The sequence below is a fragment of the Octopus sinensis genome, linkage group LG10 (genome assembly GCF_006345805.1).
Source record: "Octopus sinensis linkage group LG10, ASM634580v1, whole genome shotgun sequence".
Taxonomy (NCBI): Eukaryota; Metazoa; Mollusca; class Cephalopoda; order Octopoda; family Octopodidae; genus Octopus; species Octopus sinensis.
The window spans coordinates 31,049,339-31,076,800 of NC_043006.1; the positions used below are offsets into that span (position 1 = coordinate 31,049,339).

Here is a 27,462-nt window from a genome sequence, read left to right on the forward strand (position 1 = left end):
TCCCAGTATTTTGTGAGAGTGGTCGGAATGTGACATTTTCAAGAGAATTAAACATCAATCTCAAAATGATAGGCAGTTTGAAGAATTGTCTGTCACACCTTTTGCAGGTGTATGGTACCTTACTTTAGAAATTTTGTTTTATCAGCTTTACATTCCAAGTTCAAATCCGTCAATATGAATTTGGTGTTCCTCTGGGAAGCGAAGAGTGACCATGTTTCTAGACTGCAACAATGTAACATCATGTCTTGTAACTCAATGGCATTCATTCAGGCACCTCACCCATCTTCTCTACAAGTATTGGCCTTGTGAAAAGAAGTTGTTATTAGTGTCATTGTTATGCCTTCTACCTTTGGTACAAGTCATTATTAGTATCATTATCATTGTTATTGGATACCCTCAGTACTGAGCTTTGAAATTTTAACTCTGATTTTCATTTCATTCTCTCTCACTCTCTCTCTATATATATAATACATACATTATATATATATAATGTATGGTAAGCTTTAATTCAGCCCTTTTCATTTCCGAACATCTAATCCTGAAGACGGCAGTAAAAAATGGTGAGGATTTTACTCTGAAGTTTGACTTAAGGTAATGAAACGCTTCATTTAATATTGAAGGGGGACCACCGTGCCACCTCACCGTAATATCACACCTCTCTCTCTCACTCTCTTGTGCACACACACACTTCTATACAGTAGCAATTTATATCCTTGAATATGTATCTAACAGAGCAAAATTGTTAAAATTTGGGTGAAGGGGGATACAGCTAAAATATTATCATTATTAATATTTTTAATAATAATAATATATAAAGTTTTCTTGATTTTTACTTGTTTTTGATAAACTGTAATTTTGTTTGAGAAAGAAATAGACATTTTTTTTTTTTTTTCATTGAAATATATTTTCTTTTATTCATGGAGGGGTATGTCATTTTTTTTTCTTTTTGTTTGATACCTTTTTTTTTCCCATTAAAATGTATTAAAAATGCCTAAACAAATGACTTCATCTTGTTTTTCTTTGTTTTGTTTTACAACTCTGCATACCTGTATGTGATGTATGTTATTTGTTTTAACATTTTTATATGCATATACATATAATCATCCTCTCAATTATGGAAGGATTGCATCTCTGAAAGCTTTGTTGTAATGAAAAAAAAACCCTCCATAATGCAAAACTTGTATTCTTCTTGACTTCCAGGTTATCCCTTGTGAAACGTTTTTGCAATTTTTTTCTTTTGAACTCCCCCACAAGAAAACTGAAAAACAGACTTTGTTTTAATGGTTCCAATGATACTATAAGATGTTGCACAAGCATTCGGCTCTGAGCACAATGCATCTCAAAGCAGAAACAACTGTAAGCTAATGAATTTGATAATGCAATTCTCATTTAACTAATGTCATATTATGCTCTGTAGTCACTTAATGATTTATTCTGTGGCATGTTGAGTTCTAACAACTGGTTATTAATATCCCTACGCCTAAGCCAAATCACCTTCTGTCTATCTCGTGGGTTGGTGGTTAAGAAGTTTGCTTCACAACCACATGAATACTGAATATTACCTCTACCTTCTTGCTCCCACCCCCACCAACTGATATTCACCATTGGTCACCCATCTTCACCATATTCCCCTCAACCTCTCTGAACTCCATTGCATGCCACACTTGGGTGTCTTCTATTGTAGCCCATTTTGACCAATGCCTTGGGAATTGGTTTCAAAGAAGGGAACTAATAGAAGTTGTGTACCTTTCCCTTAACATTGTTTTGAATCAGTTAAAATAGTAAACAAATTTTGATTGATACAAGCTTAGCAACAAACTTACAAATTATTGCTATCATAGAAAAGTGCAAAACTTTCTCTCCTGCTGTCTCCCACTCTCTCCTTCTCCTGCACTTCCCTCAGAGTGGGTAACCATGTATTTCCTTTGTGGCAGCACACCTGTTTCCATCTTCATTCCTAATCTCTCTCTCTCTTATCCCTCCCCCTTTCTCCGGCTGGGTAACCATGTACCTCTTCTACAGCAAGACACCTGTTTCTGTCTCATTATAACCTTTCATCATGTGATACAAGATCACCTCCTCCAATGTCCACCTCCCCTCTCAAAAGATTTTTGTCTCTCAAGTCACTTGGTGACCCTGTCATTGCTGGTGCCACGTATAAAGCATCCAGTCCACACTGTAAAGTGGTTGGCATCCAGCTGTAAAAACCTTGCCAAAACTGACCTCACCTATACTTGTGTCATGTAAAAAGCACTAAGTCTGCTGTTGGGTGTTGGTGTTAGGAAGGGCATCCAGATGTAAAAATCCTGCCAAAACAGACAGTAGTCTGGTGCAGGCTCCTGTCAAACTGTCCAACCCATGCCAGTATGGAAGGAGGACATTAAACAATGATGAAGATTTAAAACTCTTCATTATGAGTCATTTAGCTCAACCTTTTAGCATTCACATTATGAAATCCTTACTCATTCACATTGTTTTCAATTATCATTCATCATCTCATAGCTGTGAAATTTTGATGAGGAAACTTAATTATTTTCAGATGATATTGTAAGGTTGGTCTGAGAAATCAGACCTGATCAGTATGAACATAAAACAGAATATTTTGGCTGGCTATGGCCAATTTAAATGCTAAAAGGTTAAACAATTGATATAACCTACACTGTCTCAAATATGGCCGCAGCAAAATGGGGTAACATTTATTTCTCATGTATAATGTGCACCCCTAATTTTTAGGCTTAAAAATCGAATTCTAACGTACATTAAACAGGGCTAAATACAGCATCATGTATTGGTTGCATCATGTTACCTTCATCCAAGGATTCATGTTGTTCATGGATTTGGACACAGCAATCTTCAGTGGATGCTGGCAGAATATTTTGTTGTTCTTTCACCATTTTTGGTAGTTATTTCATCTCTGGCAACGCTTGGGTGCTACTTACAAATTTGGACATGAGGATAATTCTGAAGAAAGCATTCTTACGGCTGGGCATTGACCGTTTAAGCTGACAACTTGTATATTACTAAATATTTTATTTTTCAATAAAGCTTTCTTAGAAGAGTTGCAGACCATTGGTGTTCTGAAGCAGGAAATGTTGTCAGTGAATGAAACAGTTCTTGAAATGCTGGTCACAGAAGTGGGAGGGAGGTGTTGAGGGACAGTTCATCTGCAGGAGTAAAGTGGTGGATATTGCTGAAGATGAAAAAATAATTTACATGTCTAAAAGTTATATTAAAAAACACAAAATATTCTCAGGCAATATTGTTGATAAGTTTGCATTGGTGATTTATCTTTATTTATCATAACTGAATATTGCCTCTACCTTCTTGCTCCCACCCCCCACCAACTGATATTCACCATTGGTCACCCATCTTCACCATATTCCCCTCAACCTCTCTGAACTTTCCTACCCATTCATCCTGTCCAATCCTCTGAAATGCTTCTCTAAAGAAGAGCCTCCATTACCAAAGTAGACACTAAAGCTTGGGACAGGCCTCGAGATCGTCGGCACATGTGTGCGTTTATACATAAACACACACATCCAGATCTAAACACACACACACACATAGCCACTGATTATTACTATCACTTTCATATGTTCAAATACATTTTGTTTTTTCAAAAAAGCCAAACTGTTTCAAATATCTTTCCTAGTTTAATTCACAGCCACTAAAAACAGGTAGAGATGCTAAAATATTTTAGGAAAGCATTCCATAGCTCCATCATCAAAGACTGTCACATGATTTTTAACAAGTTAACATTTTAATTCTATTATTTGGTCCATTATCAGCAATTACATCGACAGACAGCATTACCATTTTTTTTTTCTAAAGGAAATTCATTTCAAGCTGTGCAACATGAGAGAAAGCACTTGCAAGTTTTTTGGGGTTTAAAGCATGGAATTGGTTCAATGTGTCCTCCATGTCTTGAAGGCATGTTTCTTCTAACATTTGAAGCATGTCAGTCTTTTGCTGTGCCAGTGGCCCCCCACTTGCAAGCAAAGATTTCAATTTCATGTGACTTTTATAAAGTTTGTGTTTACGATCAACTTCTTTCTGGAAACGGGGTTTCTGATGGGCAGGATCATCGTCCCCATAAGACGGAGATATACTGGGGAGATCCACTTCCTGGCTTTCAGAAGAAAATATAAATGGTTTGAAAATACTTGTCTTTGGATTTGGTGTGGCAGTAAACCAGTGGCAAGAGCCACTGAAACTACTGGCCCCTTCTTGTGGACAAAGCAGAGATATCTGGCTGCTGGCCGTGACAAATTGGTCTCTTGATATATTGATGCCTATGGCATCTTTTCGAAGATGTTTGAAAGAATTTCGAGGATTTAAGGGTTCTGAAAGGAGAAAATAAATTGAAAGATTTTTTTATTACAAAAAAAAAAAAAAAGAAAAAAAAAAGCTTAATTAAAGCTACAGTTCTATATTTAAGAAATGAGGAATTATGTACATTATTTACATTTGACGGATATTTGTCCTCATCTTGTTTGTTGTTAACACAATGTTTCGGCTTATATTGCCTCCAGCCTTCATCAGGTGTTTTGGGGGTAATTTAGAACCTGGGTTCTCATTCCTAAGGTATTTTTTGATATTATTATTATTATTATTCAGGTCACTGCCTGGAATTGAACTCTTTTCCTATCCTTCCTTAATACTGGTTCCTATATGCTGCTCTTATCTGCACTCGGTCTGCTTAGGAGGTTGTCGTATCCTAGCATATGTGCTGCTTCTTTTAGTTTTCGTATTTTCCAGTGGTGTTCTCTGTCTATTATTTTAACTTCATCCCACAGGAGGAGGAGGTCTTCATTTTTCCACACATAATCAGCTATACCTGATTTATCACAGCTTTGAAATGTTCCTCTACCTTTATTTTGAGGGGGCAGCATGTTTCGCCTTTGCCTACAAAAGTGAAAATGCCGCCCCCTCAAAATAAGGGTAGAGGAACATCGCAAAGCTGTGACACGAGGAGATATTAATAAATCGGGTATAGCTGATCATGTATGGAAAAATGGAGACCACCTCCCACTGTGGGATGAAGTTAAAATAATAGACAGAGACCACCACTGGAAAATACGAAAACTAAAAGAAGCAGCACATATGCTAGGACACAACAACCTCCTAAGCAGACCAAGGCAGAAGGATAGGAGAATATTACATTTATAAGCCCTAAAAAATTCACTCCATAATTGCCCATGGGCATATGGCGTAGTGGTTAAGAGCACAGGTTACTAACCCCAAGATTCATAATATCAAAAAATACCTTAGGAATGAGAACCCAGGTTCGAAATTACCCCAAGACACCTGATGAAGGCTGGAAGGTATATGAGCTGAAACGTTGTGTTAACAACAAACAAGATGAGGACAAATATCTGTCAAATGTAAATAATGTAAAATTAAAACTATTTGATGTCTTATATAGATTCAGAATTAATGTAATTAAGCAAACATAGTATATTACTGATATTTAATGACTCTCAATTGTGGAAATATAAAAAGCAGAAGTTGAAGTCCTTGTTTGAACATAAAATCATGATTTACACAAATTCATTAAATGCAATTAAAGTCTGACATTGACCAGCATTATGTTGTGTTACAAGACATAATTCTCAGTGATTGAATTTCTCCTCACAGTGGTACTTATCATTACCAAACATTGGCAACACTGCAAAAATGATGACCAGGAAAGACTGTTGAAGAACTACAATCAAAATTGTGATAAACTAGAAATAAAGAGCAGCTCTGTGAGTCCTTGAGATTCAGGAAGGATTAGATTTGGTAAATTCTCACTGTTTCAGTTAAATTTCTTGAGGGAAATTAATGTTCATTGTAAAAATATTTGCAGGCAAACAAATATTTGCTCCATTATTTGTAAAAATGGAGCAAAGAGAAAAACAAATAAATGCAGGCAGGAAATGGCCAAGTGGTGGAGGTTATTGAAAAACCATTTATATACATTAATCCACAAAGAAACATGCACATCAGTGAAATCAGAAAAAGTTTTGTTTGTAAATAAAATTTGCTTAGGAAGCTAAGAACAAAGTGCATCTCAAGCAAGTGGTATTTCTTACCTACAACATATCTTCCAACCAGCCCTTCCCCACCCCCTCTATTTCTGTCCACTCCTTACAACCCCTTCCCTTCACCTATCATTCACCCTAACCAATCCTTTGTTCCACTTGGCTCCTTGTAACTTTACTGTAGAAACCCCATCACATTTTCTCCCATCTTCATGATCCTCTTTCAATCACTTCTCTCCCACTGAGGGAGCCATGTATCTCTCTTATTACAAGACACCCATTTCCCTCCTCCCTATTCATATGCTAACATCCCATCACCTGGAACAAAGCCACCTCCTCCCACTCAGTTGAGGGGTCTTGTGACTTCACTGCTGCTGGTGCCATGTAAAAATGCACCCAATGCACTCACTCTGTAAAGTGCTTGGAATTTCGGAAGGGCATCCAGGTGTAGGAACCAATGCTAAACCAGACAGCAGAGTTTGGTGCAGTCCCCTGAAGTAGAGGCCGTGTTAAGTGGGAGATAAATTCCACCTTTTGGTCTTAATACTGCCTCTGTTGCTATTATTTGTTAGTGATAGCATTTTCACACATCACAGACAAGTTATCAGTGATTGAATTTCTCACAGTGAAGAAATTCTTTAGAGGAGACAAATATGTGAAGTGCCATTTCGATATCATCCTGGCTTCTGAATATCTTTTTTTTTTTTACTGGTAAAGTATTTAAATGACAGAAATAAGTAAAAACCTAATGGTGCTAAGTTTGGAGAGGGGTGAGGTAGAGCTTGGGTTATCTTGTTGAACACACTGCTACATTCTCAGGGGACAGCCCCTGAGGTACCCACTTCTGTTCTCTAAAAACTTTTTCAAATCTGCTTGAGATGATCTTGCACAGTGGACCAAGGCCTATTAAACCTCTGGAATAATTCCCCGATGCTTTGACCTGGATCCTCTTCAATTGCTGCTTTCCATGTGTCATTATTGAGAACAGTTGATCTCCTTGATTGATATTCATCCAAAAGATCAAAATCGCTGTTTTTTTTTCTCTTTTAAATATATTAAATCACCTTTGGCATTTCTGAAAACTCACACCGTCAGGTTATATATGGAACATATGTTTTTTCTGGCATGCGTTGCATTGTTATCCTTAGGAAATCCTGAAAGCATGCAATACCAAATATGCAATGAACCAGTTTTTGTCTTCCATGGCTCGTTTCATATAAAACATACACACACACACACACACAGCATGTGTCTACATTGACATTTGGTTATAAACTCTATGCTGATTGGTTGATTACTAGGGCACCTTTGATTGGCTTGTAAACTATTTGTGTTATGATGTCAGACTGTTAAATTGAAAATATGACATTACTTTCCGGTACCCCTAATACTTATAGAATCTTGTAGGAAATGTGAAATAGGTAGAAATTGCGAAGAATACCATCCATTTAATAAATAAATAAATATTAGTTTCTTACCTGCAACGATCAGCTCCTCTGCTTTAGAAATTTCTGCATCAATTGCAGGTGCATTATCAGGTGTAAATACTTTTGCAAAATTAAATGGTCCATCAGATTCTTGATAAAGTCCTGCTTCACTGACTTTAGCAATTAGATTCTCTGATGAGAGAGAGAAGTTATCAGAGATGGTGAGGTGGCCGTGTATACTATACAATCCAGCTGAAATGGTAAAAAGAGAAAAAAATAAAATGTTGGACGTTTCTAGAAAAACTCATTATATTACCAACAGAATTTGATATAAAATTAAATTGATATTTTGCTGATTGTCTTTATTTTTTTTTCTGTTGATATTATTTAATATCTATGGATTAACTTTATTCAATAGACAAATAATTTGGTGTAAACAGACTCAAACACCCACACATCAGATGAGGTTCAGTACAGTTACCATCTACCAAACTATGTAAATATTTCAGTTATATATGAGAGGTGTATATATATATATATATATATATATATTGTCAGTGGACCATATATCTTTGTTGGATACATAATCCACTGACAATCCACCATGTGACTTGGACACATGGTTTGTGTCTGATAGCTGCACTGCCACTATGTGCATCTACATGATCACAAAAGCCACCATCTCTTGGATAATATGGAACTTTACAACCTTGGTTATTCAACAAAAGGAGTTGTCTATAAGGCTAAGCACTTTGTGGATGCAAAACAATTAGTCACTCTATGACTGACCATATAATTAATTTCCTGTATATATATATGAAGATAATTTTACAATTTCGCTAAACCGAAAAATAAAAATAGGACTGTAGATGGAAGTGCTCAGGTAACATTGAGAGGGAAGGAAAAATAAATTGAAAGGTATAATGAATAAACGCTGTAATTTGTCAAAATAACTTTATTCCCATATTATCATAAATCGAACATAAGTATATATTAAAAACATCAGGGCATCCAACCCAACAGTATAAAATATACACATATATACGAATAATAAAAGGTGATAAACTTAAAAGGTTAATAAGAATGAAGTTGAATGAAGGAAAATATATGGAATAAATTAATGCATAATAAAAGCAACTAAAAATTTAAAACTAAAATATATAAATAAGGGAAATCCATTTCTATTCAGAATATTGCTGAAATATATTATTTTGGCAGTATTCTGGATGGAGATGGATTTGGAATGGACTCTTTTTCTGGTCATTGCTTTGTCCTTTCATCATCATCATCGTTTAATGCCTGCTTTCCATGCTGGCATGGGTTAGACGATTTGACTGAGGACTGGTGAGCCAGAAGGTTGCACCAGGCTCCAATCTGATCTGGCAAGGTTTCCACAGCTGGATGCCCTTCCTAATGCCAACCACTCCAAGAGTGTAGTGGGTGCTTTTTATGTGCCACTGGCACGAGGGCCAGTCAGGCAGCACTGGCAACGACAATGCCCTAATGTTTATTTTTATGTGCTACCAGCATGAGGGCCAGTCAGTCGGCTTTGGCAATGACCATGCTCCAATGGTTATTTTTACGTGCCATTGCCTTCAATTTTTAGTTGCTTTTAAAATGCATTAATTTAATCCGTTTATTTTTCTTCATTCGACTTCACTCATATTACTCTTTTAGGTTTTATCACCTTTATTTGTATATATGAGTATATTTTATACTGTTGGGTTTTATCATTGGGTGCCCTGTTGTTTTAATATACATATATGTTTGATTTATGATAATATGGGAATGATATAAAGTTGTTTTGGCATGGTCTTTTTATGACTGGATGCCCTTCCTAACAGCAACCACCCAGCAGAGTGGACTGAATGCTTTTTATGTGGCACCAGCACAGGTGAGGTCAGTTTTGGCATGGTTTTTACAGCTGGATGCCCTTCCAAATGCCAACCACTTTACAGAGTGGACTGGATGCATTTTACATGGCACCACCACTGCCAGGGTTACCACTAACTTTGGCTGGAGTTGCTATGATCACAACACTAATAACTATTTTCTTTTTATTTAAAGCTTAATATGAAATTTCTAATAATGCTGTTTTGGAATATATTGACAGCGTTTGGGTAATTGGAACATCATCTTACCTGTGACTTTCGCAGCTGCCCAGAAAGAACCATTTCCGACCGTTTCAACCACCCAGACTTCAGAACCATCTGTTATGAGGAAACTATAGCAGTGTTTACAGGAATGTGTGAAGGTAGGTATTTCACTGTAGGGGCCACTTTGACCATGTGTGGTCAGCAGAGATGTAAGGACATCGACAGCTTCACGAGAACATTTGCTGCGTTCTAATGTCAACCTAAGGGAGACAAAATCAATCATTAAACATCAAAAAAGAAGAAGAAAAAGATGAAAATTAATTTGAAGGTGATTGTTTGGAGAAGGATTTTTTATATTTTCTTAAACAGGATGAAACTGAGGTGCTTTTCCCAAGATTATTAATTATGTGATGGATATGATCATGATAATGGGATTAGAGAGGATAGAAAATATTAAATAATGATGAGGATAAAAATGATAATGAGGTAGAAGCAATGGTAACAATGTCAAGATTGATAGCAACAACTGTTGATAGTGGATACTGTCAGTGTTGGCATGACACTAACAGCAATAATTGCTGACACTCACAGCAACAACTGCTGACACTCACAGCAACAACTGCTGACACTGACAGCAATAATTGCTGACACTGACAGCAATAATTGCTGACACTGACAGCAACAACTGCTGACACAAACAGCATAATTACTGATACTGACAGCAACAACTGCTGACATAGACAGCAAGAATTGCTGACACTGCTGATAACACAGAGGAATACAACAATGATAAAACTGACCTGAGTAAATCAGCTGCCAGCAACTTTTCCTCTTCCCCCAGTTTCTCTTCCAGTCTGCTGTAGACTATGGAACTGCCAATACATACTCCATATTCATTAGCTCCCATCTCAGCCCCCCACATCCATGCTGCTTTGCTCAGTACCACACCATTTGTGTGGGAGGACTGGTCAATCTCTATAAGGCTGCACTAAAAGTAAAGTTGAGAGCAAAATTACAAGATTCTGTGGGATGTGTGATGGGGATTTAACAGATACATAAAAACAATTCTCTGCCACTCACAAATAAATGGTAACACACACACAAAGTAAATGGTTATGCCATCGGTTTCAAAAACAGAGATTCCAGTTTTTATCTTACTTTAAACGACTGCCTTACTGAATTCTTGTGTGCCAGAATATTCAACTAATACTGGTACTCTTCATGTAGCCCTCGGTCAGTCTCAGCATGACCCACTGTGTCTGTATTTGAGAAGGCTGGTTTCTTCACATACAGATACACTCCATCCAACAGGCTTCCACACAGTTTCCATTTAGACCCAATTTTACTCACAAACTTTCTGATTGACCTGAGGCTATGAAAGATGTTTTTCTGAGGCACAAGCAGGATCAAACCCAAGGTCTTAGGATTTTAACCCTTTATCATTTAAACTAGCTGTATCTGGCCCAAAGATTCTGTTTTATGTTCAAACTGGCCATATCAGACCTCTTCCACCTATCCTACAATGTCATTCTAAAACTAAGCAATCATGTCATTGAAATCTTGAAGACTAGGAAAGAATACCAATAAATAAGCTTTGGATGTGAGAGAGAGGAATCGGGCAAGCTTCTTCACTGCTTAGCTGTGGCTGCACCTTCACACACACACAAAGATACACACACACATATACCATAGTCATACATAATACTTTCTGTATCTGAGAGAGAGAGAGAGCTGTTAGATGCCTGGCCTCACTGAAAGTCTGACAATGTCTTGGTCTGTTGTTCTAAATTTGGAATCCAAACAATGTTACAGTCGATATAATTCAATCCTTTAGATTTATGCTTTCTAACACAGACCCTGAAGGGCTACGGTTGAATAAACAAACCCCAGTATTTGATAGGAGTTTATTTTATCAAGTCTTGAGAAAATGGAAGACAAACTCTACTTTGGTAAAGATTTCAACTCAGAATATAAATAATGCAAAACATTTTTCCTCTCACTCTTTCAGGATTCATAAAACAAATACCAGTGATACACTTGGGTTGTTTCTATTGACTTCTCTCTAATAAAGAATATCCTTGAGTGTTTTCAAGATGAAATAAAAATACTTCATACCAGTCTGATAAACAAAATTCAATTATTTGATTTCTCATCCATCAATGGATGAAAGGGATATGAATCTTACGAGAGGTTGAAAAGTCTTAGTAAAAAAAAAAAAGGAAGCAATCATCATCATTATCGTTTAACATCCATTTTCCGCGCTAGCACGGGTTGGACGGTTCGACCAGGGTCTGGGAAGCCAGGAGGCTGTGCCAGGCTCCAGTCTGATCTGGCAGTGTTTCTACAGCTGGATGCCCTTCCTAACGCCAACCACTCTGTGAGTGTAGTGGGTGCTTTCATGTGCCACTGGCATGGAAGCCAGTCAAGGTGGCGCTGGCATTGGCCACGTTCGGATGGTGCTTTTTACGTGCCACCGGCACAGAAGCCAGTCGAAGCAGCGCTGGCATCAGCCATGTTCGGATGGTGCTTTTTATGTGCCACCGGCACAGGTATCACAACTACTATTTCCATTGATATTTATTTCAATTGCAAAAAATAAGTTTGAGAATTGGTGACATAGGAAACCTCTCATTAGTTGATATTTTGCAGGTTAGGAGCAGGTTTCAAACAGCAGAGGAAGATTCTCTTCAACATCAACATTCCACACTTGTTTGTGTCTCATTGTTTGTATATCGAATGAAAGGAGGAGAGCCTTTGTAGTGTGGATGCTTTAATGGTGGTAAGAGTGCCACAGGAGAGGACTGTAAGAGAGATTCTTCATGCTGAGCCAACTGGCAGGGATCCTAAGGTTGGACCAAAAATGAGATGGCTGGACAGCATCCATTTGTGTTAGTTGGTCACATTTGGGAGTCCAGCCAGGAAATGTAGTGACCGTTGCTTCTGATAGAATCCTATGGAGGAGGTGCCCGAAAACTCCACAACTCTCCCAGGAATAGTTGGCAGAGAAAATGGATGGATGGATGGATATACTGACAGCTAGACCTCATCAATGGTTTTTTTAGATAACTTTTTACCTTTACATTTTGAAAGTATTCATTTGACAAATAAAAAATTTGGATTGTATTATTTTCTTCCCTTCAACAGTCTCAAGGAAAAGAAGCAAACTATTTTAAAAGACTCCCTATTTATTCTGTGATATGACCCAGTGAACACTCCACACGAGTTGAAGTGATCCAGTCAAGTAGGGAGATAATATATTGAAATAGCAGATTATTATAATACAGAGAGGCTTAGACACATTGAATCAGTAAGACCACCTAAGTCAGCAATTTGATTTCTGTGTCAAGTACTGTGTTTTGTGTATGATCAATGCACTTTCTGTGCCTCATAATTGTAAATATGGACCCCAACAGACTAGAATGACTCACTTAGTTAAACATGACAAACTCTGAAAAAAAAAACCCAACAAATGTTCCTGATGCCTACAGTGTCCTCGGCCATATGCATCCCATGACCATACTAGCACAGTCATCTCTCTTGCACACCACATCTGATGCTTCTTATTCACAATTTTTCTCTAAAGACGCTGTCAGACATGCACACTGACATTGCACATCCAGCAGTGCATGCTACCTTCATTTCTTTCAAGCCTTTGCATGTCCTCTGCAGTCACAGCCCATATTTCACTGCCATGTAGTATGGCTGTCCACACTCATCATACAATCTGGCTTTCACTCTGAGGGAGACATCCTTTTTACCAACAAAGGTAGGACCAAAAGCTCTCTGAACTTTGCCCAGCCTATTCTTATTCTCATAGCTACACTCTCAGAGCATCCCCCTCCACTGCTGACTTGACCACTTAAGTAACTGAAGCTATTTACTACTTCTTAGTATCCCTCTGGGTATTTGACAAAATCTATTTTCTGTACATTTTTAGTGTTTATTGTACCTATTTACCTGCCACACACAAAGACTACTTTGTTAACCTTCCTCTGATATTGCTGTACCGCTTAGGTGTCTAAAGTTTGTACCAGGTACACCTTATCGAGTTTCCTACCTACACCTTTTTTACATGTCAAGCAAGGCCATCCATCTGAAGGGATTTGGGATTTGTCTGTTTTCTTATTTACTAAGACTTTGGTCTTTGCTAAATTAACCCTAAATCCCTTTCATTCCAGACCTTGCTTCCACACCTGAAATTTCTTCTCTAGTTCTGGTAGTGATTCAGCTATAAGAACAAGGTCATCAGCACAGAGGAGTTCCCAAGGGCAGCCCATCTTAAATTCCTCTGCTATAGCCTGGAGAACTATGATGAACAAGATGGGGCTGAGAACCGATCCTTGGTGAACTCCTACCCTGAATTCACTACTATACTTGTTGCCAACTTTCACCCTGCTGACAGCATCCTTGTACATGACTCATACAGCTCTCACCAATACATACATACAAACACACAAACCTATATGCACGCACACACACACACACACACACAGAGTAAAACCCAGAGACAGAAACCATTTTTCTTTGACTTACCCTCAGTTTCTCTCCTGTCTTATGTTCTTTGGCTGGAACATAGACGACTTCTTGTACTTCATGTTCAGGACGATTAGAGTTTTTTCCAAAAATAATTTTGCCCGTTTCAGTAACTGGGGGTTGTGCAACAAATACATAACTAGCACACTCGGTCATCTTTGAGGGGAACGGAATGATACCTGGAAATGGAGTTGAGAACTTACAGAACAGAGATACTGGTGGAATATGATTAGTGCAAATAATTCTACTAATTGTACTTTTTCTACTAATGGAGAACTTGGATTGAAAAATATATTGTGTCTGTGGTAAGAAGTTTGTTTCCCAACCACATGATTCTGGGTTCAGTCCCACTGTGTGGTACCTTAGTCAAGTGTCTTCTACTATAGCCTCACATATATGTGCATGTGTGTGTGTGTGTGTGTACCCCACCGTTGTTTGACAACTGGTATTGGTGTGTTTACATCCCTGTAACTTAACAGTTCAGTAAAATAGAATAAGAGCAAGGAGCAAGGTTTAAAAAAAATTAAGTCCTGGGATTGATTCACAGAACTAAAGAATTCTTCATCTGCAGATTTTACTGTATGTATGTATATATATATATATATATATATATATATACATACACACATGCCTGGTTATAGACTGACCAATAGTTTTGCATCCATAAAACACTTATATAGGCAAACAAACAGACAGATAGGTAAAATTAAAATTAACTCTTCAATAAGTTGCTTCCCTTGCAAAATACTATCCACTTGACAAACTAATGCCCTCCATCAATGACTTTCTTCACATGATCTGACACATCCAATGAGAAGTGAGCTCATCTGCAGCGAATAGGGAACTGCCTCTCAAGCGAAATGCAACCAAGACTTCACTCATCCTGGACATCTGATTGGTTGGATGTGTGATGACATAGCAACGAAATTCTGAGCAATACCTGCCTGTGTCACAAACACTGCCCTGTCCCCTATATAAGAATGTGTTTCTAAGTAGTGACACTCAGGTCCCATACCTAAACAGTTTGATATGTAGAGCTCAATAAATAAATCAGTAAACTCATAATTCTTCTATGCTTTATTCCATCTTATTCTCTTTTATATTCTTATTATAATTTATGGTGCCAGGACACCATTTATGAATTCAAGGTCAAATAGCACGATGACCTTGGAGGCTCACACCCTGTCATGGGTTTCCATTCTGCCCCATCCTCCTATCCACCTTTCCCATTCTTATATGCCACTATAATTCTCTACCTTCACCAATATCCTGCCACCATTCTTGCTCACACTATTCTGATACATTTGTTTATTTACATATAAATTTATTGTTATTATTATTATTACTACTAATATTAAGGCAGTGAGCTGGTAGAATTGTTAGCGTGCTGGATGAAATGCTTAACAGTATTTCGCCTGTTGCTAGGTTCTGAGTTCAATTTCTGCCGAGGTCGACTTTGCCTTCCATCCTTTTGGGGTCGATAGATTAAGTACCAGTGGCACACTGGAGGTTATGTAATTGACTAGTCCCCTCCTCACGAATTTGAGGCCTTGCGCCTTTAGTAGAAAGGATTATTATTATTATTAAGGCTGGCAGAATTGTTAGCATGCTGGTCAAAATGCTTAGCAGTATTTCATCTGTCTTTACATTCTGAGTTCAAATTTTGCTGTGGTCGACTTTGCTTTCATCCTTTTGGGGGTCAAAAAATCAAGTACCAGTTGAGTACTGGTGTCAATATAATTGACTCTCCCCCTCCCCCAAATTTCAGGCCTTGTGTCAACAGTAGAAAGGGTTATTATTATTATTATTATTATTGTTTTCATTCTTTTCAGCAATGAGTTCTTTCCTACAGTTTATTTATTCTTTTATTTAGCCGCCCTTTTCCCTTCTTTTCCTCCTCCTCACTCTCCTCTCTTCTATTTCCTCCCTATAAATATTCTCCCCCTCCTAGCCATGTCCTCTCCCTATCTAGTAAGCAATTTAAACAGTCCCAACCATATACAGAGTGTGAATTCCACAAATTTGCTCATATTTTGATATATTTTAACTGAGAAAGATCTTGCGTAAGAGATGAAATTCCCTTTTTATCTATTGAGCAATGACCTGAAACACACGTATTAAATGCATTCAAAATATCACTACTTGGTTTCAATTCTTTATTATAACATTATACAACTCCTTGCTAGTGCAAGCTCACCATTCCTAATTCCATCTACATGGATGCTATGACAAGAATTCAGAGTGGTTCATTCCATTCAACTTGAATTGGAAATTCTGCTAATGTGCACTGCTTCTAAGCTTAACACAAAATATATGCATAACACACTTATGCATATACATTTGTATCATTTACTCATACACACACATGAAGAAATATTTATATATTTAGAAATGCATATGCACAACACACACACATTCAGTATGTATATATTCACATATATAAATTTGTATATACACACACACATATATATATATTATATATAAACATGTAAACATACATTGTATACACATACACACACACACACACTTGTACATGTGTGATTGTGCATGTTTACGGATTTGTAATTCTAAGTAACCATTATATTTTCTTGTCTTTCTTCAAGTAAAATGTCAATTTGTAGTCAACTTTAGCCTGGATTCCTCTAGCCGTCAGGTTGAATGTCAAAATGGTCTTTGGACTGTGAATAAGAGAAATCTTCTCATTGAAACAGAAACTAATGCTATAATATAATCTCTGGTGCTGCTGAAGTGTAATGTCGTCTCCAAAAGAATTGGAATGCAATGGTTGGAATTTAGTTCCAGATTATTGATAATAGGAACATGAATTATGAAGTGGAAATCCTCCAATATCTATCTATCTATTTGTCTACCTATCTGTCTGTCTATCTATCTATCTGTCTATCTATCTGTCTGTCTATCTGTCTGTCTATCTGTCTGTCTGTCCATCTATCTATCTCTCCCCCTCCCTCTCTCTCTACGTATATCTCTCTCCCTCTTCTCTCTCGCTAAGGAATATAAGCAAACAGATGTGCTGCTGCTGCCACCATTTGGAGTTCTTGTCTTCCTCTCAAAGAAGCATCTCACTTTTTGTGTTTTGGCATGTTTTTGGTTGGATGCTTTCCCACTCACCAACACCTTTGCAGCATAAACTGGGTACATCCTTTTATAGACAAGAGAGGTTGTTATGTCTGAGACAACTCTCCAGATCAGTGGTTCTCAACCAGGGTATATATAAGATTTTATTGTTAAAAAGGTTTTGTTAATATTCCTAGACTTCACAAAATATTTCAAATATTTTTTTTTACAATTCCTAATAATAATAATATTTTCGTTCCAGCACACAATCTCAGATCAGGTCACTTGCTATGCAAGTACATCTCCGTAATAATATTTAATTATAAAAGTACAACAGGATTTTTTTTATATGCATCAAATGGCTATGGAGGTCCAGTATAACAGGAATGAAAGGGGTCCACAGACAAAGAATAGTTGAGAACCACTGTTCCAGGCCCATGTTAACATCACTTGATCAACATACATACTGTTGGTGCCATGATCAAATCCACATGGGTAGATTTGATTATGGCACCAACAGTAATGGCATTACATTGTACCCCTCATAATTACTAAGTCCTCACTAATCTATGAGGGGGTGCCGAAGAGTTCCTGGCTTTAAGGGTATCATGAAAGGCCTGGTTGGAAGCCCAACCTTTTGAGTTCCTTTACAAGGCTTAGAAAAATTGAAGGACTGCTGCAATAAGTGTGTGAATCTGTGAGGGGAAAATGTTGAATAAAATCATAATTAAATGATCCACCAGAAGAGAAAGTCAAGCTAGGGCAGTTGTTCTTGATATCTCTAAGGCATTTGATAGGGTTTGGTATGCTGGAATTCTATGGAAGCTCCAATCCTTTGGTGTGTCAGGTTTCATGCTGAACATCATCTCCACTTTCCTTTATGACCGTAGGATCAAGGTTGTTCTTGATGGTCAATCTTCATCTAGTTTTTCTATTAACACTGTCCTTGGCCCAACTCCCTTTCTTCTTTTTATCAATGATCTGCCTGATCATATCACCTGTCAGCTAGTAATCTCTGCTGATGACTCTACTTTGTACTCTTGTTTGGACAAATCTGATGACTTGTCTGATAAGGTTGAGATCGCTGCTAATCTTGATAATGATCTTCGATCTAATGTTGAGTGGGGTAGGAAATGGCTTGTAATGTTCGATCCATCGGAAACTAAAATTCTCTCAATTAATCACTTCAGACATCCTTTCTTGCCATCGGTTTCGATGGATGGTATTGACTTACCTGTGAGACGTTCCTTTGTCCCCTAGGAGTGACTTTCTGTAATGATTTTCCTTTGAGGACTTACATTGAACCTATTGCCAAATCAGCTGCAATGAAGGTAGGCTCACTCCTTCGTTCAAGGAGTTATCTCACTCCTGAGATTATTCTTTATCTTTATAAGTGCAGCATTCGCCCCTGCATTGAGTACTGTTGTCACATATGGGCAGGTGCTTCTGCAGATTGTTTAACTCTGTTGGACAACATTCAATGCCATATTTGTAATGTTTTGGGTCCTGATCTATCTTCTAAATTGGATTCACTCTCTCATCATTGTCATGTGGCTTCCTTGTCTCTTTTCTGTAAGTATTTCCATGGACATTGTTCAGCTGAGCTCTTTTCTCCAGTTCCTCCTTTAAGAACTTATCAGCAATCAACTAGACTTGCAACCAGTTCTCATCAGTATACTGTCCAGCCTCCTAAGTGTCATAAAGTACTTTACAGAACCAGTTTCTTTCCTCGCACCTCTGAACTTTGGAATTCCCTTTCCATACTCGTTTTCCTCTTCAATATGACCTCCAGCATTCCCCGCTGATTGGAAGGCAGGCAGGCCAACATTCTCCCTGACTGGAAGGCAAAAAGGCCAGCATTTCCCCCTGATCAGAAGGCAAGCAGGCCAGCATTCTCCCCGATTGGAAGGCAAGAATGCCAGCATTCCCCCTTGATCGGAGGGAGGCAGGCCAACATTCCCCCTTGATTGGAAGGCAGAAAGGCCAGCATCCCTCCAATCAGAAGGCAAGCAGGCCAGCATTCCACACTGACCAGAAGCCCAATCCATTGCAGGGGTCACCCACGTACAGCTGAATGGACAGGAGCGATGTGAAATGAAGTGTTTTTGGCCAAGAAAACAAAGTACCACCTGGTCCAGGAACTGAACCCATAATCTAGTGATCATGAGTGCATCACCCTGACCACTAGGCTACACACCTTCACACAACACTTAACACACACACACATATCATCACCATCATCATTTAGCATATGCCTTTCCATGCTGGTATGGGTTAGACTGGAACTAGTAAGTCGGAGAGCTGCACCAGGTTCCATTTGGATTTGGTTTCTACAGCTGGATGCTCTTCCTGGTGCCAACCAATCCAAGAGTGTAGTGGGTGCCTTTTACATGTCACTAGCTAGACTGCTTTCACATGCCACTGGCACAGATGCTGTACTGTGGCACTAGCACTGGCCACAACTTTATAATATACATACAGAACCACACTAATGGCTTAGGAGTGAAATTTAGGATTTCTTGGTTTTCTGTGAATCAATTTTGGTAAAACTTTTCCCAGCCGGTTTGCATTCTACAGCAAAACCATTGTTATCTTTCCATTATTCTGTGTAACATCCTTTCTTTTTCATTTCAGATTCTTCAGATTTTTGGGGTGGATCACACGAATAGCTTTTGAATGAAAATATCCCATCAAGACATTTTTTTCAGAAAATGAAGAATAATGATACATATTAAGCATACATTGAGTATATATTTAACAGAAAGCCATAATAATATTACAACATTTATTGACATAATTTAGCCACATGAGCGCCATTTTGATGGATAACTTCAAAAACCCTATTAGTCATGGAATCTGTCAATTTCTTAATAGTAGCAGGTTTGACTGCTTCTGCTGCAGCTTTGATGGTCGCCCATAAGACATCTTTTGACATAAATTGGTGTCCATCGACATAAACATCTTGTTTAATGATGGAATGAAGATTTTCGATAGGGCTGAGATACTGGTGGCCACACCATCAACCTTTCACCTTGTATGCTGTAAGACCCTAGGAATGTTTGGGTGGTCCTAGCAGAGTGGGAGGGAGCATTGTCATGCATGAATACGAGATTCCTTAGAAGTGACAGCGGTGTGTCTTGTAGCCAGGGATCCAAGACCGCTTTTGGGAGAAAGTAGTAGGTGGCTGCAGTCACTTTACTCTCTTTAGGCACTCTGACTGGGTCAACAAGTCTATCCCCAATGATACCAGCCCACAACATGACCCCTCCACTCTGTTGTTGATCTCGTAAATGTTGCTGATGCTTATCTCTAAAACAGACCCAACCATATGCCCAACCATCAGGTCCATCAAGGGTTGCCCTGGTTTAATCAGTGAATAGAACACAACTCATAGTCTAACGTCATCTACTTTTGGGGCTATTGAAGCCTCAAAGGATGCGATTTCTTGGGGTTTTCGGTACATGAGGAAGTCTGGAGGTGGTGAAAATGGCTTTGCTTGTTTGTCTAGGTTTCCCACATAACTTGCAACCAATATTTCTTAAATCACTAGTCGTCACAGTCTTGGAGGTCCCACAATCAGATCATTTCTTCCTTGGCAAAGGGCCCTTCAGAAATCATCTAACCATGTCCATATGATGACCTAACTTCTCTGCAATGACATGAAGAGAAGTGCCTTTAGCACTTTCTTTGATGATGACAAACTTTTCTTCATCATTAAGGCTATTTCTGCATCCTATTGTTCTTAGAGAGGAGAGAGGCTATTAGAGTGGTTCACCCCAAAACTGAAGAATTTGAAATAAAAAAGGACGTTACACAGAATAATGAAAACATAACAATGGTGTTGCCATTGTGTCCAAAACAGTTGGGAAAAGTTTTATCAAAATCAATCCATAGAAAACCGAGAAATCCAAAATTTCACTCCTATATACCTGGTCCTGGGTGTAAATATAGATCTCCTGTATTATTATTTACTATTATTATCCTGTCACTGTCTTCTCTCTCTTCAGCACCATTCCTCAACTCATCATTGGTCTTCCATCAATCCCTATATACACCCTTCATTCCTATCTAACCTTTAAAGCTGCTGCCTACCCACCCACACTCCTAGTTCCACTGTCCCAGCACATTCACCTCATACATTGAAGAGACTTGCAACTCATTCTTGCCTTCTTCTTTCCTCAAGGTGAATAACCATACGGCTCCTCTTTACAAGAACCTGCTTGCCCTTCCCTTCTGCCCTCCTCCCATACTCCATACCCTCATTTCCTCCCATAAATGCTGCCCAACCCCCTCCAAAGTTTTACTTTCTTACAGGCTGCATGGCAAATTCATTAGTGCCAGTGACACTAAGAAAGCACCCATTCCATGCTGCAAGGTGACTGGCATTAGGAAGAGCATCGTCCAGCTTTAGAAACGATACCAAAGCAGACACTGGAGTGTGATGTGGTCCTTGGATGCATCAGGATTGGTCAACACATACAACCCATGCCAGCATGGAAAAACGGACGTAAAATGATGATATATACACAGGCGTGTGTTTACCCACACGGGTGGAGGGGTGGGTGTTTAAGAGGTTTGTTTCCTACCCACAAACTTTTGGGTTCAGCCCCTTGGTGTGGTACCTTGGGCAAGCGTTTTCTTTTACAACCCCAAGCTGACGAATGCCTTGTGAGGTGATTTGGCAGACGGAAAAGAAATAAGCCTGTTCTGTGTGTGTGTGTGTTACTGTCTCCTTGCCTTGTCATCACTTGATAGTTGTAAAGGAGTGTCATCATGATGCAGGCGGTGTTCTTCATTTCCAAACTTTCGTGAAAGCATGTCTGGTCATGGGAAACTATAACCGTATTTGGAAACAGAAGCTAGGCGACAGGAAGGGTACATAGAGAATCCGTACATAGAGAATCTTCCACAACAAATTCCAATTGATCCATACGAACATGAAAAGGTGGACGTTAAAACGATGACATACACACAGTCACAGCTGTGTCTGTATATGACATAATGATGTGTATATAGTTGGATGTAAATATATATAAATATGTGCATATGTGTGTGTGTGTGTGTCACCTTTTACGTATCATCACTTGCAGTCCAAGTTGAAAAGCAAGACTCTTAGAATATATCACTCCATGACTGCTTGTGTTTGTATGCTTAACGTGCTCTAAAATGCACGCGGAACATACACGCAAATATACTTACATACATTAATCCGACAAGTAGATAAGCCCATAAACCTTATTGTAAATCCTTATAAAATGAAAAAATAAAAAATAAAATATTTTGAAGTATAGAATAATTATTTTCCCCAGTAAGATAGATGTCAGGAGTGTATGTATACAAATGTGTGTTAGGAACGTTCTTTAAATACCTTTAGGGGACATCGACCCCAAGTCGATCGATCAAACCCGTTATCGAAGTAATTACCAGTCAAAACTAACCGTTGTTTTCTTTAAGACATAGTGTAGCAACTAGAATTCATCTCTGCCTTGTTTTCTTTAAGGTGGTAGGATTAAGGTACTGTTTGAGGGAAATTTGGCTGTTATTTTTTAGCAAATCAACTCCTTAGAAGCTTCCTTGTTGGTACGCTCGTGCGAGTATATATAGGATTTAAATGTATATACACGGTTTGTCTACATACCGCCAGAAGGCGAGCTAAGTAGGGGGCACCTCCGTAACCAGTTGAAATAACTATTAGGTCTCCCTCAAATCTCACTTTTCCGCCTTAAAAAAATGAAGGACGCATTAATGCAATGTCGTCCTGGATTAAAAAATAAACAACAAAAAACTGTGCGAACAGTGTCTGACCAAGGGTTAAACAACAATGCGAACAAAGGAGGAAGCATCTGCGTGGTTGTTCGATCTGCTAAAATAATACCCAAATCTCCCTCAGTTTTCATTTATCTCTTTTAAAAAAGGATACATTGGTTATTGTAGTCTCAAACGCATTATGTTTGATGATAGATTAGCTGAATTGGGGCTGATCGGGGTTGATCTAGACTTCAACAATATTAACAACAGTCGTAAACCTACTCAGGTCAATTACTCTCTACCGGTCCCGTCTCCAATTATGTCATCTACGTTACATTTGTACATAATATTTCATTGTGTTTGTGAGATATTAGCACTCACTAGCAAAGGTACCGATCAGAAATCGGGGCACGGTCGATTTGCGAACTTTCGACTTGTCTCTCTCTTTCTCTGTGCGTATATATTCTGAGATGAAGGAAGAATACATATACACGCACACACGCGCGCATCCAATGTATGTATTTCTGCGATAGTTTGATGTGGATATATATACATAACAAATTATTATGTTGGTTAGTGTACATTTATGTGTGTGTGTACAATGTATATTTCAATGACGAGGATTAAATTAATACAATTAATACAGCGACGAATAATTATAAGTGTGTTATCATAAATATACAATCTTATACGCACAACATGTCCATTGGAGTGTGTGTAAATATACCTTGTACACACCCACCTACAGAGCGATGTTTTATATACAAACACATTCATGAAATACACATCAACACCCAAACAGAATCATATACAAAAATTCATTCCAAAAGTATATTTGCATCAACATATACATATATAACATGCATACCTAGATATTTGTGCGTGCGGCGTGTTTGTATATATATATATATGTATGCATATATATATAGAGAGAGACATGCACACGGAAATGCAAGAAGCCGATAGGTAGGATGTTCTGGAATAGTTGTCTTATAATGGTCGGATACTTTAATGAATGTGGATGAATGATAGACAGAGAGATAGATAAGTTAAATAGATAGATATGTTCGCAGTAGGTTTTTAAGAGCAGGTCAGCGCTGATAGAGCGGGAGGCCGATCACCATATACGTTCCAACCATGACTAACTTGTCTTTTTGTATATTCAGGACTACAATGTCCAATGTGTCCCCCACTACCTTTATTTTTAAGATGGTAGGGTGTTATTTTGAGGGAAATATGGTTTAGCCTAGAGTTTCCCTTGTTAGTTTGTATACCCGTTAGAAGACAGTAAAAAAGCTGGTTGGATTAATATGTCAAAAGGTAAGAGAGATGGATAAAAAGAAAGTGGTAAGTACAAGATATAGACAGAAAATATAGATAGAAAGGAGGATGATAGAAAAGAGAAATAAATATATGGATAGATAGATAGATAGATAGATAGATAGATGGATGGATGGGTAGAGAGATAGAGATGAAATAAAAAAAAATGTTTGGTGGACGAACAGTGCTTATAATGGTATTCATTTTAGATTTGTTTATCTAGGATTAATAATATTGATAATTATATTTAGAAACATGACGAATGTGATTGATTTACCTTAAGAAGAAGAGTAAGACGGTCGGACAAATAGTCGGCAATGAAGTGGTTGACTTGAATGAATGAATGGGATATTTGCACGGTACACGGAACAACCACCTGACAACGTTGATACGGCGTGGATATGATGGTGAGACTGGGATAGAAGTGGTTGGGGGAAGAGGAAGAGAGGGGGAGAGAGCGAGATAAGTGAGAGAGGGAGGGAGATAGAGAACAATTTTTTAAAATATTAAAATAGAGGTAGGAGTGAGAGTAGGAGAAGGAGCAGCAATTATCGGAGTAGGAGTAGGAGAAGCTTTTAGTGCAAGAGGAGTAGGAGTAGGAGAAGTAAACAAACGGTCATCGGAAAGAAAACGAAAGGAATGGGTATGGCTGAGTTGGTATTAAGGGAAATGAAAATAGTTCGACATATATGGGGCTGCCCCCAACGAAACTTATTTTATATAAATTTTTATGTTAACTTTATTCACAATACATAACACCCATTGTCATTGTACCTTATAAGATATGTCTGGTCATGTCTACATCACAAAAATAATAACACGAAACGGGGAAATAAATGAGCGGAAAATTTAATTTCGGTTTTCGTGAAGTTTCAATTAACCACATTCAAAATTAATTTCTGTTTGGATTTTGGTGATGTTTCTGGCAGTTTTGCAGATTTTCTCAGATTCTCAACAATTTATTAACGTCAGACCTAGGACTATCATTGCATTTACGAAACGAAAACACTTAAAACATCACACAATTACACAATATTTGTAAAGCACAGAAGGTATTTGTGTGTGTGTGAGTGAGTGTGTGTGTATGTGTGTGTGTGTGTGTGTGTGTGTGTGTGTGTGTGTGTGTGTGTGTGTGTGAGATTTTTTTCTTTGAGTTTTATTTAAGTTCTTCTCCAGAGGGTTCAAGTCAGTCGCTAACAAAACAAAACTTTTTGTGTTAAGAGAGTTCTCGCTGTTTGTAAATATGTGATTGAGTTGGTGTTTTGGTTGAAATGTCCATGCATACACCCAAATGTGTGCATCTATTCACATAAGAACCTCACATGGAGAATTTTTAGAATGTCTTGCAGATCTTCACTGTGACACCAACGGATTGGATTTGGAGAATCCACGTCGGTTTCTTTGATCTTTTTTTGAAGACGCTAGTATTTCTAAGATTTTGTGTAAATTTGTCGGTTTATAGCCTAATGTACCTATGATGATAGGTACAAATGAGATGTATGTATGTATGTATGTATGTATGTATGTATGTATGTATGTATGTATGTATGTGTGTATGTATGTATGTATGTGTGTATGTATGTATGTATGTGTGTGCATGTGTGTATGTATGTATGTATGTATGTGTGTGTATGTGTGTATGTATGTGTGTGCACGAGTGCGTGCATGCATATGTCTGTCTGTCTGTATGTATGTATGTACGTATGCTGTATGTATGTATGTATGCTGTATGTATGAATGTGCACGCATGAACGTGAAGATCGTGCCCCAGCATGATTGCTAGAACCCTTTATTTAGAAGTCCATAGGGCTTATGACACTCTTATATATAACCCTAGAAAAATCTACTCGTAATGCTATAATGCCGTCGCACAGGCTGCTGCGTCAATCGGAGTAAATAAACCAAAAAAAAAAAAAAAAATGAAATGAAATAAATTTAAAAAAAAGCGAGAATGAATTATGCGGGTTGCATCATCGGAATGTATATTAAGAATGAAATAATTAAAATCAATCACTTGTTTTTCTATCTATCTATCTATCTATCTATCTATCTATCTATCTATCTATCTATCTACTTACCTACCTACCTATCTGTCTGTCTGTCTGCTGTCTGTCTGTCTGTCTATCTGTCTGTCTATCTATCTATCTATCTATCTATCTATCTATCTATCTATCTATCTATCTATCTATCTATCTATCTATCTGTCTGTCTGTCTGTCTGTTTGTCTGTCTGTCTGTCTGTCTGTCTGTCTGTCTGTCTGTCTGTCTGTCTGTCTGTCTATCTATCTATCTATCTATCTATCTATCTATCTATCTATCTATCTATCTATCTATTTGTCTGTCAGTCTGCCTGCCTGCCTGCCTGCCTCCTTCCCTCCTTCCCTCTCTCCCAGTTGATCGGCTCAACGGAACAGCTTGCTCGTGAAATGAATGTGCAAGCGGCTGAGCGCTTTACAGACACACTTGCACTCAACGTAGTTCTCATGGAGAGATTCAGTGAGGATACAGAGTGTGACAAGGCTGGCCCCTTTTGAAATAAAGGTACAACTTGATTTTGTCAGCTGAGCGGATCGGAGAAACGTGAAATAAAGAGTCTTGCTTAAGAACACAATCCACTGTCAGGTATCAAACTCATCACCTTACCATCATGAGCCGAATACCGTAACCAGTAAGCCCCGCGCCTTCACATACACACAAGCATACATATTGGGTTGTCCGGAAAGTTCGTGCCGATTTATAGTAGCTTACCTTTCGACTTATTTTAGAACATGGTTGAGTCCATAAAATAGGATTTGACTACACCTCCATTTAGAGCACAACTTAAGCTATCTTTTCGTGGAAGAAGGTTTAAGTTCCTATAACCTGTATTAATTCTGTAACCCTTTAAAATGGAAGATAAGAAAGTTCATTTTTGGTACTTGATGCTTTGGGAACCAGACAAAAATCCCAGCCCAGCTGGGATGTGTTACCCCACCCTCCATATTCACCAGATATTGCTCCTTCGGGTTTCCACTTATTCAGGTCTCTGCAGAATAGTCTTAATGGTAAAAATTTCAATTCCTTGGATGATGTAAAAAGATACCTTGATGAATTCTTTGCCATGAAACCACCTCAATTCTGGGAAGAGGGTATTTTCAAGTTTAAGGAAAGATGGAGACGCATTGTGCAACAAAATGGTTCATATTTGGTTGATTAAAAAGTATTTATTGACCTTTTTTTCTTTCCTTTAAAAATCGGCACG

At 38.1% G+C, this 27,462-nt stretch overlaps 1 protein-coding gene and 2 long non-coding RNA genes across 4 annotated transcripts; 1 reads left to right on the forward strand and 2 right to left on the reverse strand.

Moving 5' to 3' along the window:
- Window positions 1-3,611: 3,611 nt before the first annotated feature.
- On the reverse strand, window positions 3,612-27,462 carry LOC118765079. Its single transcript, XR_005000928.1, has 2 exons — window positions 27,433-27,462; window positions 3,612-3,825 (listed from the first exon to the last, which is right to left on the reverse strand). It is a non-coding gene; the product is annotated as an uncharacterized LOC118765079 (long non-coding RNA).
- LOC115216745 (secernin-1) lies at window positions 3,632-24,648 on the reverse strand. 2 transcript variants are annotated; one of them, XM_029786296.2, is made up of 6 exons: window positions 24,500-24,648; window positions 14,080-14,258; window positions 10,347-10,534; window positions 9,592-9,806; window positions 7,502-7,702; window positions 3,632-4,343 (listed from the first exon to the last, which is right to left on the reverse strand). In XM_029786296.2, the coding sequence occupies exons 2-6, from the start codon at window positions 14,233-14,235 to the stop codon at window positions 3,826-3,828; spliced, it is 1,278 nt and encodes a 425-aa protein (XP_029642156.1). In that variant the 5' UTR covers window positions 14,236-14,258; window positions 24,500-24,648; the 3' UTR covers window positions 3,632-3,825. The 2 variants fall into 2 exon arrangements, with proteins under 2 accessions (XP_029642156.1, XP_036362379.1); XM_036506486.1 differs by lacking the exon at window positions 24,500-24,648 and adding an exon at window positions 22,523-22,550 and having other exon boundaries at window positions 3,634-4,343.
- LOC118765081 lies at window positions 12,025-20,834 on the forward strand. Its single transcript, XR_005000930.1, has 3 exons — window positions 12,025-12,034; window positions 18,277-18,280; window positions 20,581-20,834. It is a non-coding gene; the product is annotated as an uncharacterized LOC118765081 (long non-coding RNA).

Coding starts and splice junctions, on each gene's coding strand:
- LOC115216745 (XM_036506486.1), bottom strand. Junction 7,703..9,591: donor GGCAGCTGCGAAAGTCACAG/GTAAGATGATGT, acceptor TTACCATTTCAG/CTGGATTGTATAGTATACAC. Junction 4,344..7,501: donor AGAGGAGCTGATCGTTGCAG/GTAAGAAACTAA, acceptor TTCTCCTTTCAG/AACCCTTAAATCCTCGAAAT.